General features: G+C 55.6%; 1 protein-coding gene across 1 annotated transcript in view; it reads right to left on the bottom strand.

Annotated features, from left to right (window-relative positions):
* Positions 1-18302, bottom strand: part of PRSS12 (serine protease 12) — a 58100-nt gene extending 39798 nt beyond the window's left edge. Inside the window, exons 1-2 of the mRNA XM_036282292.1 lie at positions 17834-18302; positions 3091-3247 (exon numbers count right to left, since the gene is read on the bottom strand). Coding sequence (XP_036138185.1) covers positions 3091-3247; positions 17834-18302 — 626 coding nt within the window. The remainder of the gene's footprint in view (positions 1-3090; positions 3248-17833) is intronic.
* Positions 18303-19681: the final 1379 nt, after the last annotated feature.

Below are 19681 nucleotides of genomic sequence, written 5' to 3'. Positions count from 1 at the left end.
CTTGCACAACCCCGACCAGGGCCGGGGATCTAACTAACGGCAACCAAGCTACGTGCCCTTGACGGGAATCAAACCTGCAGCTCTTTGGTCGGCGGCTGACGCTCCAACCGCTGAGCCAAACCAGTAACTCACGTGAAAATCAATTAGCATACCACTGACCACATAATTGATACCCAGAGAACACACACATTAATGAGAGTGTTTTTAAAATGGGGAATTCACAGACACAGCTGGCTAAACAGATGTTCTGGACGGAGGGATGGCGTCTGGTCATCGCACCACTAAGTGGTCCGTTCACCCTGAACGTCTAATAACATCTCACGGGCTCACCGGACTGCCCTCGATGCCCACGGCCCCTGCACACTCGCCACGGGCGCTAACTGCCATCGACACGGAACACCACGCAGCAGGACGCGTGTTGCAGACGGGACCCTGCAGCGGAGCGGCTCGGAGGCTCTGCCCGTCCCCAGGCGGCTGCCGTGCAGACTGCGCTCAGCCCCCCGCTCCCCGACTCCAGCACCCGGGGATCCCAGGGAGCCGGGTCCTGAAACCGGAACCCAATCATGACAATGTCAAAAGCTAGTCTTCAAGTTTTAATGATGAACAACGGTTTTCTCAGCAGAAACTGGTTGGGCCTATTCCTGACCCATCCAAAGAAAACGAGCATGACGCTCACACCGCCCCGCACACCGCGCCCCGCACACCGCGCCCCGCACACCGCGCCCCGCACACCGCGCCCCGCACACCGCGCCCCGCACACCGCGCCCCGCACACCGCGCCCCGCACACCGCGCCCCGCACACCGCGCCCTGCACACCGCGCCCTGCACACCACGCCCTGCACACCGCGCCCTGCACACCGCGAGACTGCCAGCCCTGCAGACAGGTGGCCACGCTGTGCTGTCCACACGTGGATGGTGAAGTAGCACCGAGGCCCCGGGGCCGACCACGGGGAAGAGTCGAGTCCCTGCGGGGAGCCAGCTCTCACCCTGAGCCTCACCTGCGGGCAGCCCAGCGCTGCCCCCTGACTCCCGACGAGACGCGAGAGCATGTCGCCTGGGCGGGTTTCCGGCCAAATGCTCGCTGTGGTCTAATCAGTCCTTCAGACGAGGTTCCCGCTCAGGAGTTTCGAGACCAGAGGAGGAAACCCTGACCCCAGGAGGTGGATACTGCAGGACAAGAGGCTCGGTCCCTCCAGCAATCAGTGTCCTGAGAGCAGAGTGCTCGGGACAGGAGAGACCTCAGGGGCCTGAGGGCCCGGACAGGAGCTGCCTCAGTGGACCTGCGTCAAGGACACTGTGGGGCAGCCCGGAACCTGCGTGTGACGGCCGTTACCCGCTGCCAGTGACTGTGTGGGGCACTCTGGCTGCGCGCGCCACAGTGCCCTGGTCTGAAGAGATGCATGCTGGAAAGTACTTTGATGTAGGATGTCTCTATTTTACTCTGAAATGCTTCAATGTAAACACCGAGTTTTTAAAAAGAGGCAGATGATTTGCAAAAACCACTGCAAAGGAAGATGTGGAGACTATTCACGTTTCAAAGATGACAAGTGTCCAGGAGGACGCATCACAGACAGACAGAGATGCCGCCACAAAGTGCTCAGTGGAAAATCTCAAACGTCAGGTAAAAGATCAATTTTAAAATACATTTTAAAATTCCCTGATAGAATTTCAGAGAAACCTTCAGGCTTGTTACACTGACACTGACACTTCCTAAGAGAGGGGTCGGTAGGTTAGGACTTAGAGCTCAGGGCCCAGCACACAGCTCAGGGCCCAGCACACAGCTCAGGGCCCAGCACACAGCCCAGGGCCCAGCACACAGCCCAGAGCCCAGCACACAGCCCAGGGCCCAGCACACAGCTCAGGGCCCAGCACACAGCCCAGGGCCCAGCACACAGCCCAGGGCCCAGCACACAGCCCAGGGCCCAGCACACAGCTCAGGGCCCAGCACACAGCTCAGGGCCCAGCACACAGCTCAGGGCCCAGCACACAGCCCAGGGCCCAGCACACAGCCCAGGGCCCAGCACACAGCTCAGGGCCCAGCACACAGCTCAGGGCCCAACACACAGCTCACCGCCCAGCACACAGCCCAGGGCCCAGCACACAGCCCAGGGCCCAGCACACAGCCCAGGGCCCAGCACACAGCTCACGGCCCAGCACACAGTTCAGGCCCCAGCACACAGCTCACGGCCCAGCACACAGCTCACGGCCCAGCACACAGTTCAGGCCCCAGCACACAGCTCACGGCCCAGCACACAGCTCACGGCCCAGCACACAGTTCAGGCCCCAGCACACAGCTCAGGGCCCAGCACACAGCTCACGGCCCAGCACACAGCTCAGGGCCCAGCACACAGCTCAGGGCCCAGCACACAGCTCAGGGCCCAGCACACAGCTCACGGCCCAGCACACAGCTCAGGGCCCAGCACACAGCTCAGGGCCCAGCACACAGCCCAGGGCCCAGCACACAGCCCAGGGCCCAGCACACAGCCCAGGGCCCAGCACACAGCTCAGGGCCCAGCACACAGCCCAGGGCCCAGCACACAGCTCAGGGCCCAGCACACAGCTCAGGGCCCAGCACACAGCTCACCACCCAGCACACAGCCCAGGGCCCAGCACACAGCTCAGGGCCCAGCACACAGCTCACCGCCCAGCACATAGCTCACCACCCAGCACACAGCTCCAGAGAGTCCCACCGAGCAGAGGGATGAGAACCTCACATGCTGCATTTCACACCCAAACAGGAATCATTTCCTTTGCACATTAATCAACACCCCTTGTTCAGCGCACACACCTACCACATGAGGAGGCAAAGGTCAGAAGTGTAGACACCGTTTGGGGGAGAAGCAGGATTGGTGGAGTCACCCTGTGGGTGACGGGGGGCCGCGGCCGGGAACAACGGGGAGGCTGCAGTGAGAAGCAAGGCTGGGCTGCGGGACATACACTCCGTGGGCGCCTGCGGAGCACCCGCTCTCCCCGGGGAGGCTGCAGCCGGTGCGGTTCGGGGACAGGCGCCGTCTGGAGCAGCGCCTGCCTCTGGGTGTGCAAATACCCGATTCAAAAGTGGAGCAGACACAACAAGAACAGGAGACCGACCTGAGGCCCAGCTGCCTGCAGACCACCTCGGCGTCAGCGTCGTCCCACTGGTCGTCACAGACGGTGCCCCACTGGCCGGCTCGGCGGAGCTCCACGCGGCCCTCGTGCCCGCTGCTCCCCCCCACGAGGCGCAGGACGGGGGAGGCTGGGCCAGCGCCTGGAAACCAGAGACAGTTACACCCACTGTGGACACAGGAAGGGCTGGGTGTGTCCCTCCTCCCTCGTCTCAGCGACTAAGCTACTTCCTGGGCCGTCTCAGCCACGTGGACATACACACGTACATCTGTCTTACGATCGCCTCCACCCACTGAAATGCCCCACGCTGAATGACAGGCACACAGACCCTCCTGAGAGGACGCAGACAGATGTGCCTTTTCCCCAGCAGCCCCAGGAACCAGAAGACACACTCAGCACCGCGAGCGGGTTCCCACGGCCCTGCGGCGGAGACAGCGGCTGTGTCCCTGCAGCCGAGCATCGCCCACCTGCCGTTTAAGAAGGACCCGTGTCTGCAGCAGACTGGTCTCCAGCAATACGTGATCTGTGCGGGAACACGTCAGAGAGGAGCCCGCACATCCCAATGAGTGGGTGACGTCACGGGCCTGCGTGGGCTCAGATTCATGTCCTGCACGAGGACCCACGCTGGCCTCCCCCTCGGGGTCGTCAGCCACGGTGCCCGAGCCGGCCCTCGCCCGCTTCTGAAGCTGTGTCCTCCTGCCCGGTCAGGGCTGTGGCCACGCTGCCCTCCCCCTCCGGCCCCCGAAACACCCGGGCTTGGATCTGACTTGGGGTCTGGGCACTTGCTGCTCCTTCTGCTCAGAGTGATGTCCCCACAGGTCACAGGCTGAGCCTTCTCGTGGTCCGTGCTCAGCTCGGAAGGAGGCTGCCCTGAGGCCCGGCCAGCACAGCTGCCCAGGTGAAGCCCCCTCCACGGCCCCAGGCTCTCTCTCTCTGAACAAAAATGAAAGGATCTCCTCGGGCGAGGATAAAAAACAGAAGCATAACTGTTCTCAACGCTGTATATTAGCGTCCTAGAATTACCTGATGGCCAAATTATGGTAGGGAACAAATTTGCACAAGTTAGTATGTGCAATTTTCCTTTAAAAGGCTTGGAAAATGTTGGAAAAAATAATGGAAAAGTGTATAAGCTTCTTAAGTTATTATATTCTCCCCTGCCCCCTCCCCTTACCACTGTGGTAAGCTTAGAGAAAACAGAAAAAAATACATATTCTAAGAGGAAATTTAAAATCACCTGCCACTCAGAACCATTATGGCACATTTCCTTATATCTTTAACATCGTGTTTTATTTTAAAACGTGTTTTTTTTCTGGTTGCATAAGTAACTGTGAAAATACAAGAAGCCCAAAGACAAAACCGAGTCAGGTCCCTCATCCTCCCACCGCACGCGGAACCCCGGAGAGAAGCCGTGTGGTGGCCGACACGTTCACTGGGGGACAGACACCCCCCCGCCTCACTGAGGGCGCTGTCTCCTGTCCCCGGTGCCCATGCGGCCGCCCACTCCGCACGTGCTGCACGGCAGGTGGCACCAGCCGGCCGGACACCGAAAGTGACCTCCCGCCCACAGACACGCAGGGCAGGTCCGCTGCGCCTTCGGGTGGGCCCCACGGCGGCTGGCTCAGGCCACCTGCTGCCACGCCCTCCCCTGATTCACCTGAGGCACCTTGCCTTCATTCTCACTTCAGATTTTATATTTCATACTCTCTGCAACCAGAGTGTAAACAAATGGACAGCTTACGGAAAGTAGGAAGAATGTTTTGAAGTGGAGAAATATCCCGGTAGCACCCACCGCCCTACCTGGACTGCGGACACTTGATCAACGAGGTCGCGCGGTAGAGCAACGGCCCCCAGAAAGGCGGTGCAGGGAGAGCCGGTTCACGCCGTCCTCGAGTGCGGGGCTCCCAGGACGGCGAGGGCAGCCTGACCCGAAGGTGCAGAAGCAAAGGAAGGGAAGGACGCCCAGGAGACATCGAGCGGGCCGTGCACCCGGCCTGCCCAGAAAGGACCGCAGGTCCGGAGCGCAGCCCGCACGGCCGGACCACAGCACGGGGCTCGGCCAGCGCACAGGGCTCTAGCCGGCTCTCTGCGCTTCTGCCGCGGGAGGCTTGCCCCCCCTGCCCCCCAACACCTGCGCTCACACAGAAACCACTGCCCAGGACGCCTGCCAGCATTTCAAGACTTGGGACATCTGGCCGTGCTGCGGTCGCCAAGGAAAACGCCCAGAGGGACTGTGGCAGTCGGGGGCCCCGGTTGTGACCGCGCAGTACATGCACACGGTCCCCAGAAAACCATCGGCCACTGCAACAGCGGCCGTCCCGCCTCTGTCCGCGTTCCTATGAACGCGTGCTGTCTGCGGACCGAACCCCACTGTGCCCCTTGTGCCTAGGAGACCTCACCCAAGAGCAGCTCATTCTGCAAAACGCACAGGGGAACGCGGGACTGTGATCACGTCACCCCGCAGAGTGAGATGTCGTGTTGCAGTGGCTGTCTCTCACATCTGGCCTCAAGATCATTTCCCATCACGATTCTATCAGGAGTGTCCACGCCCGAAATAAGCATTTCTTACAGAGCACACAAGCTTTCTTACAGAGGACACAAAGAGCACACCACGTTTCTTACAGAGCAAACCACGTTTCTTACAGAGCACACAAAGAGCACACAACATTTCTTACAGAACACACCACGTTTCTTACAGAGCACACCACCTTTCTTACAAGAGCACACAACCTTTCTTACAGAGCACACAAAAGCACACAACCTTTCTTACAGAGCACACAAAGAGCACACAACCTTTCTTACAGAGCATACCACCTTTCTTACAAAGCACACAAAGAGCACACAACATTTCTTACAGAGCACACAAAGAGCACACAACCTTTCTTACAGAGCACACAAAGAGCACACAACCTTTCTTACAGAGCACACAACGAGCACACAACCTTTCTTACAGAGCACACAAAGAGCACACAACCTTTCTTACAGAGCACACAAAGAGCACACAACCTTTCTTACAGAGCACACAACCTTTCTTACAGAGCACACCACCTTTCTTACAGAGCACACAAAGAGCACACCACGTTTCTTACAGAGCACACAACCTTTCTTACAGAGCACACAAAGAGCACACCACGTTTCTTACAGAGCACACAACCTTTCTTACAGAGCACACAAAGAGCACACCACGTTTCTTACAGAGCACACAACCTTTCTTACAGAACACACAAAGAGCACACCACCTTTCTTACAGAGCACACAAAGAGCACACAACCTTTCTTACAGAGCACACAAAGAGCACACAACCTTTCTTACAGAGCACACAAATAGCACACAACCTTTCTTACAGAGCACACAAAGAGCACACAACCTTTCTTACAGTGCACACAAAGAGCACACAAACTTTCTTACAGAGCACACAAAGAGCACACAACCTTTCTTACAGAGCACACAAAGAGCACACAACCTTTCTTACAGAGCACACAAAGAGCACACAACCTTTCTTACAGAGCACACAAAGAGCACACAACCTTTCTTACAGAGCACACAAAGAGCACACAACCTTTCTTACAGTGCACACAAAGAGCACACAACCTTTTTTACAGAGCACACAACCTTTCTTACAGAGCACACAAAGAGCACACAAAGAGCACACAACCTTTCTTACAGAGCACACAAAGAGCACACAACCTTTCTTACAGAGCACACAAAGAGCACACAACCTTTCTTACAGAGCACACAAAGAGCACACAACATTTCTTACAGAGCACACAAAGAGCACACAACCTTTCTTACAGAGCACACAACCTTTCTTACAGAGCACACCACCTTTCTTACAGAGCACACAAACAGCACACAACATTTCTTACAGAGCACACAACCTTTCTTACAGAGCACACAAAGAGCACACCACGTTTCTTACAGAACACACCACGTTTCTTACAGAGCACACCACCTTTCTTACAGAGCACACAAAGAGCACACAACATTTCTTACAGAGCACACAACCTTTCTTACAGAGCACACAAAGAGCACACCACGTTTCTTACAGAACACACCACGTTTCTTACAGAGCACACCACCTTTCTTACAGAGCACACAAAGAACACACAACCTTTCTTACAGAGCACACAATCTTTCTTACAGAGCACACAAAGAGCACACATTTCTTACAGAGCACACCACGTTTCTTACAGAGCACACAAAGAGCACACCACGTTTCTTACAGAGCACACAAAGAACACACCACGTTTCTTACAGAGCACACAACATTTCTTACAGAGCACACCACCTTTCTTACAGAGCACACAACCTTTCTTACAGAGCACACAAAGAGCACACAACCTTTCTTACAGAGCACACAAAGAGCACACAACCTTTCTTACAGAGCACACAAAGAGCACACAACCTTTCTTACAGAGCACACAAAGAGCACACAACCTTTCTTACAGAGCACACAAAGAGCACACAACCTTTCTTACAGAGCACACAAAGAGCACACAACCTTTCTTACAGAGCACACAAAGAGCACACAACCTTTTTTACAGAGCACACAACCTTTCTTACAGAGCACACAAAGAGCACACAACCTTTCTTACAGAGCACACAAAGAGCACACAACCTTTCTTACAGAGCACACAAAGAGCACACAACCTTTCTTACAGAGCACACAAAGAGCACACAACCTTTCTTACAGTGCACACAAAGAGCACACAACCTTTCTTACAGTGCACACAAGAGCACACAACCTTTTTACAGAGCACACAACCTTTCTTACAGAGCACACAAAGAGCACACAACCTTTCTTACAGAGCACACAAAGAGCACACAACCTTTCTTACAGAGCACACAAAGAGCACACAACCTTTCTTACAGTGCACACAAAGAGCACACAACCTTTTTTACAGAGCACACAACCTTTCTTACAGAGCACACAAAGAGCACACAACCTTTCTTACAGAGCACACAAAGAGCACACAACCTTTCTTACAGAGCACACAAAGAGCACACAACCTTTCTTACAGAGCACACCTCGTTTCTGCAACACCTGCGATGAGCTAGCAAGCAGGTTGAATGGAGGTCGAACAGAATCCAAACCATTGGTCACGCTCCCAGTGAAGACTGATCATGACTGAAGAAAGGGGTGACCAGGCTTAAGTCTGTGTTTAAACCCTTGGGAAGTGGTTTTCACGGGGACACTGTCATCATCCGGAATCACGCTGAAAACACAAAGAAAGGGGTCAAGGGAAGCGGACGACTGGGGTCTGACCTCGCGTCCCAAGCCTCCGATCACCTCTGTTGTCCTCATCACTGCATGTGTCCTCCATGTTCACAGGAGCTCGCGGACGGAACAGAAACCGACCCCAGCGGCCGGCTCAGAACTGCACCGCCACGGGCTGGGTCGCTGAAGTCACTTCCCCTCACTCACCGTCCCCACTCAGCTGCTCCACAGTCCACAGTTTGAATCATTGTTTTCAGTCTTTAAAAGAGCAAAAATGGCCCTGGCCAGTCTGGCTCAGCGGTTAGAGCATCGGCCTGCGGTCCAGAGAGTCCTGGGTTCGGTTCCCTCTAAGGGCATGTACCTTGGTTGTAATTTGTCCCCGGCCCTGGATGGGTCGTGTGGGTGGCAGCCACTCAATGTGTCCCTTTCACGTCGATGTTTCTCTCTCTCTTTTTCTCTCTCTCTCTCCCTCCCGCTCTATCTGAACAAAAAAAAAATGAAAAAATGTCCTCAGGTGAGGATAAAAAAAAAGCAAAAACTTAAGTTCAAGGACCACTAGGAAAACCACATTTGAAGTGCCGCCTTCGCCGTGGGCTCTGAGTGTGCAGAACCGCACGGGCCGGTCAGTTCCTGCCGTCTAAGCCGCGCAGTTCGTAGAACCCCTCGAGCTGCCCAAGCAAACCAAGGGAGCGTCCAGGGTTCCCCCCTGGGCGATGCACCCCTCACCCTGCAGCCTCCAAGGAGGCCCACAGGAGACAGTGGGACAGACGCCGAAGGTCAGCCATCTTCGTCCCCTAAAGCCGCTCCCTCCGCAGCCCCCTCGAAGCTGAGCTGAGACGGCAGCGCGGACGCACCCGGGCGGGGAGGGCAGCAGACCCGTCGCGCGTGTTCTCTGAAGAGAAGGCACACGTGTCTTTTCAATCTGTTAAAATCACGGTTGCACAAATGAGTAAAAGAAAATTAAGGTGATCACTCAAATCCTTTCTTGTCTATTACTGAACTCGACAGAGGCACAAAATAATTGATTTTAGTCATTTCTATTGTTCCGGTGGAATAGGGGAAAAAGCATGCTGGTGACATGACGCTGTGGTCCCGATCCTTGACAAAGCCTGTAGAGACTGCAAGTGACACAGACATGCCCCGTGGACTGTTAGGAAAACAGAAGAAAACCTATCACGTCGGACACTTTAGTGCACATATTTGACAAATGGGTTAAACGTCGTCTATGTCTTATACCAAAGAAACCCTGGGAAAATACACTGAATGACCAATGACCACCTCCTGTCTTAACTATGGAATATACGAAAATACTCACGTTGCCTAAAAACAACTCGGGGCAGGGGGCTGGCAGCTGAATGTTTCAAGTACAGTTGGGGGGCTCGGTTAATTTTGATGTCATTTTCCCCCCCAACCTCCCTGACAGTACTACGGATACTATTTGGCCTATGCTTATATGTCCCCGTAACTGAGGTGGGTTTAGGTGTGAGGATTGCAGGTTTTATTGAAATTGCGCCGTGTCAAAACCAGACCAGAGTATTTTAGCACGTACAGCAGCCCCCTGGACTGAGACCCAGCTGGGCTGCCGGTCTCCATTAGGTCACATCTGTAATTCATGTTGCTCACCATGTATTATTCATGTGCGCACTGTTTGTGCCGAGAGAAACATCAGAGCGCGTCTAGTTCAACATGAGCCGTCGCCTCTGAACGGCATCCTACCCATTTACACCGGGCTTGTGAAACACTTACACATCTTGCCCATTACTCTTCGGTTGATAACTCTGCTCGGTATTATGCTGAAGATGCTGTACGTGGCCAACCGACGGGACACTAACGGCAGATGCACCCAACCGCCCCCGCAGAACATCCCGCAAACCGTGTCCTGAACCGTTCACACGTGAGCAAATGGCATGAGCGACACCGCGACACGGTGCTTCACTGGGTAATGAAATCGAACTCCACCCCAAGCAGGTGTCCCAGGAGAGGGAATGAAAATGCTCAGCAGACTTCTGACATCTCGGCCAGCCCGTGTGTCCTCACCCAGCGGACAGCGTCTCGTGTAACTCGGCGCGTGCTTAGCAAGGCCCCCCGGCCCGGGCAGGTCAGCACCTGCCACTCTGCGACCCCGAGAAAGCAGAGGCTGAGGGGGCTGCCCGGCTGCAGGAGGGAAATCTCCTTGGTGCTTTGCACACAGCACTTGTTCCCATTGCGCGGATCTGCGAAGAGGGGAGAAGGGCGAGAGGAAGAAACTCGGGAAAGTGAGAGCGAACTAGAACGTCCCGGCTCCCGCCGCAGGCTCCCGACGGCCCACCTTCCACTGTGCAGACGGTGCGGAGATCGCAGGGGGCTGTTTTCTTCACAAGTTCGGGGGGTGCTTAACATTTAGAATTAAACCACGTTGACCTGACAACTGAACTAACTGCCCTATGCTTAACAATTATGGAATTATTCGTTTCAGACATAAACTCGCCAGACTTGCCAAGGGCATCTTAAAACAGGTAAACACGCTTTATCCATCCATCCAGGGTTGCCGTTCATCTACATAAGCAGGTCGCAGCGCACAGCACAGTTTTTAAACCACGCACGACTATTTTAAATGCATGAAGTCTCCCAAAATAAGGACAAGTCCCAACCACACATCGGAGCACAGCCAGTGGGTGCCCCTCGGCGACCCCCTCGTTTCCTCCTGCCGGCCCGCAGGCGCTCAGCCCTGGCTGCTGCAGGGAATCGAGGTCACTGCTGTCCCTCCCAGGGTGCCAGGAGGGACCTGTGACCGGCTGTGGCCAGGGCGGAGCAGGGGAGTGTGTGGGTGATCCCGGGAAGGCGCCCTGCTTTCATGGGGCCACCCCTGAGGAGGCCCGCCCTCTCGGAGCTGCAAACCACCACCCAGGGCAAAGGCCGCACTCAGAGAACCGGGGAGTCCGGGGAGACCAGACGCGGAGCTGCCCATGCTGTGACCACAAACCCTTTCACCTCCGTCGCTCCGAACGGGATTTCTGTTCTTTGTCATCAGAACCCTCCTAAATAATCCAACCACACGCGTATTCAGGTTCACAGTCATCATTTGTTTCCTCTTCAAATTTCCTTCATTTTCTTTCTTTCTTTTTTTTTTTTTTTGGTACGTGCCCCTCGCCGCTAGGGCCTAGCAGGGACTGAACCCGGGACTCTCTGGTCCGCAAGCCAACGCTCCAACCACTGAGCCAAACCGGCCAGGGCCAAATTTTCTTCATTTCCATCTTTATTTTCACAGCCATAATGTATATACATTTTGGATCCATCTTTTCCCATTAAAAATCATAGCATTTTCTGCTTAGCATTATCATATATATATTATGATAAACAATGATCACTTTAGTAGCTGCACAGTATCCATCAAATATGGGACTCTGAGTAGAACCTTACTGCTGGATACTTGGGTTTGCCTTAGAGTTAGGAACCAAACTACTTCACAAAGTTACCTCCACGCACACATACTCAAAGACAGGGAACACATATATGTCAATAACTATATATATACACATATATATGTATATACACACACACACACACACATATATGATGTGTGTGTGTATATATATATATCATATATCTCATATAACCACTCATAGTAACTATATATATCATATAATCACTCATAAAAGGCAATAACTCTATATCTTAGTTTCTTCTTAAAAAATATTTACACTAATAATCAGATAATACCTTAAATCAAAGTATTTTATTCTATGTTTTATCTTTTTTATTAAATTTACTGGGGTGACACTGGTTAATAATTACATAGGTTTCAAGTGTACATTTCTCTGACACTTGATCTGTACATACATTGTGTGCCCATCACCCATATATTTGGTCCCCTTTACCCTTAACCAACCCCCAACCCCCTTCCCTCTGGTAACCGCCCTGCTGTGGTCTGTGTCCATGAGTCTCCATTTCTACCCCGCATGTGAGTGAAATCAGAAGGCTCTTAGCTCTGTCTGACTTATTTCTCTTAGCATGATACTCCCCGGTTGTCGCAAAGGGCGGTCCTTCATCTTTTCTTCTGGCGGAGGAGCAGTCCGTGGTGTCAATGGACCACCTCTCCTTTATCCAATCCTCTGTCGAAGGACACTGGGTGGTCTCCATGTCTTGGCCACTGTGCACAATGCTGCAGTGAACCCAGGGGTGCGGATAGCTTTGCACATACATGTTTCCAGGTTTTTCGGGTAGATACCCAGAAGAGCGACGGCTGGCTCGTGTGGAAACTCGATTCACATTCTGAGGAACCACCGTGCTGTCCTCCACAGTGGCTGCCCCGTTTACACTCCCACCAGCAGTGAGTGAGGGGTCCTTCCTCTCCACACCTCGCCCGCTCTTGTCATTGTCTTGTTGGGAACAGCCGCTCTAGCAGGTGTGAGGTGGTGTCTCACCGTCGTTTCGACTTGCATTTCCCTAATTGCCAGTGAGGCTGAATATCTTTTCATACGTCTGTGGGTTGTTTGTATGTATTCTTGGGAGAGGTGTCTGTCAGGTTCTATCCCCATTTTAATGGGATTATTTGTTTGTTTGGGCTGAGTTGTGTGAATTCTTTATATATTTTGGATATTAACCCCTCATTGGACCTGTTGTTTGCAAATATCATCTCCCATTCGGTTGGTTGCCTTTTTGTTTGGTTGTCAGTTTCTTTTGCTGTGTAGAAGCTTTTTAGTTTGTTACAGTCCCATTCATTTATTTTTGTCTTTACTTCCCTTGCCTTTGGGGTCATATTCATAAAGTCTCCCCTAAGACCCAGGTCCAAAAGTTTAGTCCTGTGCTTTCTTCTACGTCATTCACTGTTTCTGATCTTGTATTTAGGCACGTGATCCCTTTTGAACCGATTTTTGTACATGGGGACAAACTGCGTCTCGTTTCACTCTTATGCATGTGGCTTTCCCCAGCACCACTTATTGAAGAGGCTCTTTTTTCTCCATTAGGGTTTTTGGCTCCTTTGTCAAAACTTATTTGTCCACATACACGTGGTTCTGCTTCAGGGAAATCGAAGTATTTTATAGCTGCCTTAGCCAGAAAAGCAGACTGATCTCAATATTTAAAATCCAGCCAGGAAATGTATCAAATCGTCCTCATAAATGTTTTTCAGCACCTGCTAAACATAATCGACATAGATGTAGCATTTTGCTTCTTTAAAGAGAGACGCCTTCAGCCAGCGTTTTAATTGGCATCCACGTGAAGGCCCGGGCGGGCGTGGAACAGGGCAGCCCGTGAGCGCCGGCGCTCCTCCCGTGGCCCTGTGTCTACCAGCACCGGAGACGCGGGTGGGTGGGTGTGGATGAACAGATCGGCACGACCCGGCAAAGAGTCGGCTCCGCGAGCCACTCTTCCTGGTAGAAGCCCAGTTATCAGAGCGCCGCCCCTTCCTGTACCTGTCTCACCCGTCGGCCATCGGTCACCGACGGCGGGGCTCCACTGTGACCTGTAGCAGAGGCCCGTCTGCCCAACCACGGCAGGTGGTGTTGGGGCACCGTTAACTTCACTCTTCCTGCACACACGGGAAAACAACCTGGCTCTTGTTAAGGTGAGGGGGTGGGGGGTGGAAGAGGGCCTCGAGGGGACAAATGGTGATGGAAAAACGAAACAAAACAAGAAACGTGTTCTGGTGAACCAGCTGCTATCACCTCGCACTGGTCAAAGGAACACGGGGTGCCATTTTCTAACCCACACACAGCAGGCTTGACCCCAACCTAGCAGGACGAAGTCACAGAAGGTGGACTCAATTAGTCACAACCACCACCCACCACTACACATTTATTCAGGGGGGCTCTGATGCCCCATGGTTTTCCCTGACAGGAACGAGGCGTCTTCAGCATCTGAAGCCCCTTGACGGAGCCGGATCCAGGGAACACTTCACTGGGCCTCCAAAGCCGAGAGCCCAGGACACCGGTGATTCTCATGCTCACTGAGAGCCCCCGTCCGTGCTGATGCTGGCTCTCCGGCCCCCCCGTGATCCCGGATTACTAACTGGCAACCAGGGCCCAGGCACCACCTCGCTCCTTCTCAGACATCCCTGCCACTGGAGGGCCCCTCCCGGCCCAGCTCGCCGGGGGCCCTGCTGCCCCTTCAACAGGCCTCGACCCCCCTGCCTTCCTCGGCCAACGTCCTCGTTCCCCTGGGGGCACGCGATGCGCGAGATATGTGCCCCCGGCCTCCTGCTCCTTTTTAAAGGAGGGATCTAATTACTATACACATTCTTTCCTTTTGTCCTAGTTGATTTTTGTATAAAAAGGAAAGAAAGAAAATCCTGGATATTTTTAAATCGTAAAGACTAGAACTCGTGTGCACTGGACCAAACACAATTCCCTTCCTCCTTCCTTTCAGACTAGTCCTTAGGCGACCAAAGCAGGACCTGCAGACCGCACAGGCATTTCTACCCCGTTGCGTAACTCAGGGACCAGAGCAGAAGGAGCCGGAGGTGAAATGTGCACCGACAATGCTACTGTGAGAATCGCAGGAGAGAATGAGTACGTGACAGGCTTGGCCCGCACCCAGCACAGTGTGTGCTCAGCTAACCCAGCTGTTCTGGTCGGGCCAGGTGTGTGCTCAGAGCCTGCACCCAAGCACAGAGTGTGCTCAGCTAACCCAGCTGCTCTGGTCCGGCCAGGTGTGTGCTCAGAGCTCACACCCAGCACAGAGTGTGCTCAGCTAACCCAGCTGCTCTGGTCCGGCCAGGTGTGTGCTCAGAGCTCACACCCAGCACAGAGTGTGCTCATCGAACCCAGCTGCTCTGGTCGGGCCAGGTGTGTGCTCAGAGCCCGCACCCAGCACAGTGTGTGCTCAGCTAACCCAGCTGCTCTGGTCGGGCCAGGTGTGTACTCAGAGCCCGCACCCAGCACAGAGTGTGCTCAGCTAACCCAGCTGCTCTGATCGGGCCAGATGTGTGCTCAGAGCCCGCACCCAGGACAGTATGTGCTCAGCTAACCCAGCTGCTCTGGTCCGGCCAGGTGTGTGCTCAGAGCCCGCACCCAGGACAGTATGTGCTCAGCTAACCCAGCTGCTCTGGTCGGGCCAGGTGTGTGCTCAGAGCCCGCACCCAGGACAGTATGTGCTCAGCTAACCCAGCTGTTCTAGTCGGGCCAGGTGTGTGCTCAGAGCCCGCACCCAGCACAGAGTGTGTGCTCAGCTAACCCAGCTGTTCTGGTCGGGCCAGGTGTGTGCTCAGAGCCCGCACCCAGCACAGAGTGTGCTCAGCTAACCCAGCTGCTCTGATCGGGCCAGATGTGTGCTCAGAGCCCGCACCCAGCACAGAGTGTGCTCATCTAACCCAGCTGCTCTGGTCGGGCCAGGTGTGTGCTCAGAGCCCGCACCCAGCACAGTGTGTGCTCAGCTAACCCAGCTGCTCTGGTCCGGCCAGGTGTGTGCTCAGAGCCCGCACCCAGCACAGTGTGTGCTCAGCTAACCCAGCTGTTCTGGTCGGGCCAGGTGTGTGCTCAGAGCCCGCACCCAGCACAGAGTGTGTGCTCAGCTAACCCAGCTGTTCTGGTCCGGCCAGATGTGTGCTTAGAGCTCACACCCAGCACAGAGTGTGCTCAGCTAACTCAGCTGCTCTGGTCGGGCCAGATGTGTGCTCAGAGCCCGCACCCAGCACAGAGTGTGCTCAGCTAACCCAGCTGTTCTGGTCGGGCCAGGTGTGTGCTCAGCTGGCAGACCCTCCGCAGGAACCCAATTCCGAAGCTGCTCGTCTCCAGACAAGCAAACCAAGCTCCGGGGGTTCAGAGGCGCACCCAGCACTGCACAGGGCCTGCAGAGCCCGAGGACACCGATGTTTCTCCAGCACATTCCACACTCCTCTTCCCGTGCCGTGCCGGCTTTGTGCACACCCCCAAGTGCGTGTCGCGCCGAAAAAGCCACAAGGTCCCGGATGTGCCGGTGGTTTCCAAGGCATGAGCTGGACCCAGTCAGAAAGGGAAGAGTGAAGGACAGAACGGCTAATCGAGGCTGAGTCTGAGGACGTCGGTCAATGATTACATAGCCGGCCAGCTGCTTTCCCGGTCTGGGGTTTGATCTCCCACCTTGGCGGTTTCTTTGGTGTCGCTGTGTTCAATCCCTGTACCCCGTTTCAGCTGTCTGCTGGGGTCTAGCCATGAGCACGCAGGCACCACGGGGGTGGGGAGGGGTCACAGGGCAGCGACTCCCTCTTGTGGACCAGCAAGACAGCCACAGATCAGGACAGTGTGTTGGCTCTGAATTCCACTGTCCCTTTCCTTCTGTCTAGCCATAAAATAGGAAATACAATGTGACAGCAGGAAAATGAAACAGTCCCTGTTTGCGAACCGTGGGCTTTTATGATGAACACTCTTCCAGGAAACGAGGAGATGGTGCTCGGGCTCTGCTGACATCACCTCACGCATTTCGGAGCCACATTGGCATTCGGACCGCAGAGCATGACCACAGCGATGACTTCACTCTGGGGCGAAGGGCAACTGGTCTCCACCTCCTAGCGCCGCGCTGCGAGTCAGAGCACCGATGCAGCAGAGGACACAGGCGAGCGCAGTGTCTGCAGACGGCACGTGAAAGCCGACCTCCACGTCACCCCGCACAGCGCGAAGGACAGCCCCTTCGGAATCCGTGCAGGACTCCTGCCCACAGCTTGGTTGGAGAGCTGCTTTTTTTTTTTTTTAAGGAAATTTAAAATTTTGAAAGACATAAGGATTTTTCTTCTCTAGCTCCTAGAGGAGGGCTGTGGGGTGGGGGGTGGAGGGGGACCCTCATATTAACAAAATCCCAAACTCAAAATGAAGCACTGTTCTGCGGCAGACTGTTCACTTTCAATAACGCCATCCAGGGGTTGCTTCTACTACCACAACTCCAGAACACCTTAGACTCCGTCATCTGGTCCCGCTTCCCCACACACAGCACCCACGGCGGGATAACGGCTGTCTGCACCTGACCAAGTCAAGCTGCTGCTTCCCCAGATGGTCACATCATCTCCTTTCCCTTTCTTCTTTCTTCACTGGGGGACGCTATTGACCACACTCTGCCCCATACTGTGAGCATCATTTTGACAACTTTTATTTCGGCCCAGAAATGTTGCCATACTTTCCCCATTAGAGGTCGGTGATGGAACTGAGGCCAAATTTTTATGTTTCCAAATGGGGGCCTTTGGGGAGGGGGAACGGTTACTGGCTGTTGTATTAGATTTAATGTTTCCCTTCCCAAAGGAGTACTTAGAAACTGGCCTCTTCTGTGTAAACACTGCAATACCTTCAAGGCAAGCTGATCTAGACACAGAACACATCCGCCCCACCCACACACATCCACCCAGCACACGTGTGCCTGTACACACGCACACACACACACACAGATACACACGCCCAGGCCTCCAGAGCCCAGCGCCTGGCACAGAAACCATCACCCCCGACAACCACACACAAAGCACACCTTTCCAAGTCAACGCCAAGGCGCCAAGGCACAGGGCTGGTAGGTCCGTGCAGCGCACCAGCGCCCAGGGGAAAGGCCCCCACGCCCTCCCCCGCCCAGGCCGCTCACCGTGTCCAGGGTCGCAGTAGCCCCAGTCCGCCTGGCCGCGGACGCTCAGGTAGAAGCACCAGGGCCGGCCCGCGCCGTCGGGGCTCCGGCAGAAGTTGTGGCGCTGCCCCCGCAGTGAAGCCCAGCCCGACGGGGGCGACCTCTCGAGGAAGGGCGGCACGTCCGCCCAGCGCAGGCACGGGGCGCCAAAGTCCGTCACGTTGACCCAGGGCCCGCCCGCGGGCCAGGCTCCGGGGTGCGGCCGGGGCGCGTGCCCCGCGTGGAAGGCAAGCGGGCGCGGCGCCCGGGGCTCCAGCGGGGACAGGGGCGTCCTCAGCGGCCGCTGCGGGGTGGAGAGGTAGTGAGGAAACTGGGGACCCGCCGGGGGCCGATGGCGGTAATGGAGGGGATAGCCCAGGGCCGGATCAGAGGTGACCACTTCGGGGAGCGCCCCTAAGAGCAGAGCCAGCACAAAGCGGACGGGCGTCATGGTGCCAGAGCAGCAGGCTTCGGTCCATGTCCCTGCTCCCTGCTCCGCGGGGCCTGAGGAGGGGCGGAGGGGCGGGGCGGGGCTCGGCGTCCCTCAAGCCCCCCCCCCCAGAGTCCCCCCCCAGAGTCCCCCACCGAGCCCCCGCCGCCCGCGCGCGGACCGCCTCCACTCCCGCGCGCCTCCGCGCCAGCCGCTCGGGGCGCCGGGATCTGCAGCTCCGCGGAGCGCCGCCGGCGGAGACGACCGGCCGGAGCGGGGACCGGAGCCCAGGTAGCCGGCGGCCGCACGAGCCAGACGCCGCCCCCTGGCTGCGGGCCGGACTCCGAGCGGCCCCGCCCGGCCTCCGCTGCCAGCCGCCCGGACGCCCAGCCCCGCCGCTGGCACCGCCGCTGCGCCCGAGCCAGGCCGAGAGCGGCCGCCCCGCCGCCCGGTGCCCGCAGGCAGCACCGCCGCACCTCGCGCCCGGAGGCCCAGCCTGGCCCCCGTCCCTGCGGCCCTCTCCTTGACCCCGCTCGTGTCTGGTTTTCTCGGGGTTACAAGCGAAGCGTGGATGAGTCTAGTTGCAGCTCTCCCCTGACAAGTCCCGGGGTGCAAGCTGTCCAGCCCGTGAGGAACGTTGAAGCCATTTTACTGAACTGCGCCCCATCCCCCCTCCAGGGCAGGACGCGTCCAGTGCTCAGCACGCTGCCCACACGCACCGGGCGCAGGTCAACATTCGCGGGAATGAACCCCCAAGCCGACCCGGGAAGGGAGCTGGGGCCCGTCCACTTCCTGCCTCCCACCTTCCTCCGGGCCCGGGCAGCACCGCCGGTCTGGTTGTTGGTGGGAGGCAGTGGGGCCTTAATACCAACTGTCCTTCCTTCCCGGAGAAGACTCCCCCGTCTCCATCCTCTCCAAGAGCCCACCCCGCTAACACCTGCCCTGAAGCCGCCGCCTGCTGCCCCCCCAAAGCTCCCTGAGCCCTTCAACCGCCCACCGACCCCTCAAAAAAGTTGCCTTAGAATTTTTACAACCACTCAGCTGATGTCTTAGGGCTTCCCTTTGGGTGGTCCGGACAGCCACAGGGAGGTGACCTCTTACTGTCTGCTGTAGGCACGCTGCAGTGTGAGGAGGACTACACCCCATAACATGATGCACCCCGAAGAGAACCTGGGCATGACTCAGCTGTTTATCTTAACACCTTGGTGTCAAGGAGAAAATGCATGGATTCCCTACACCTGGTTCAAATCATCCATCTTAGTTTAACTTTGCAAACAATCTGATTAGGTTTTTCTCTTTAGTCCTATTAATGAAACATTTCACTTCACTTCTCTCTGAGCGAACATGTGAATTCAAGGTGTTTTCACTCGAGATGCCCTTACCCACTATGTCACTGATAC

The sequence above is a fragment of the Molossus molossus genome, unplaced genomic scaffold (assembly GCF_014108415.1).
Source record: "Molossus molossus isolate mMolMol1 unplaced genomic scaffold, mMolMol1.p scaffold_m16_p_4, whole genome shotgun sequence".
Taxonomy (NCBI): Eukaryota; Metazoa; Chordata; class Mammalia; order Chiroptera; family Molossidae; genus Molossus; species Molossus molossus.
This window is presented reverse-complemented; position numbering and strand designations above follow the sequence as displayed.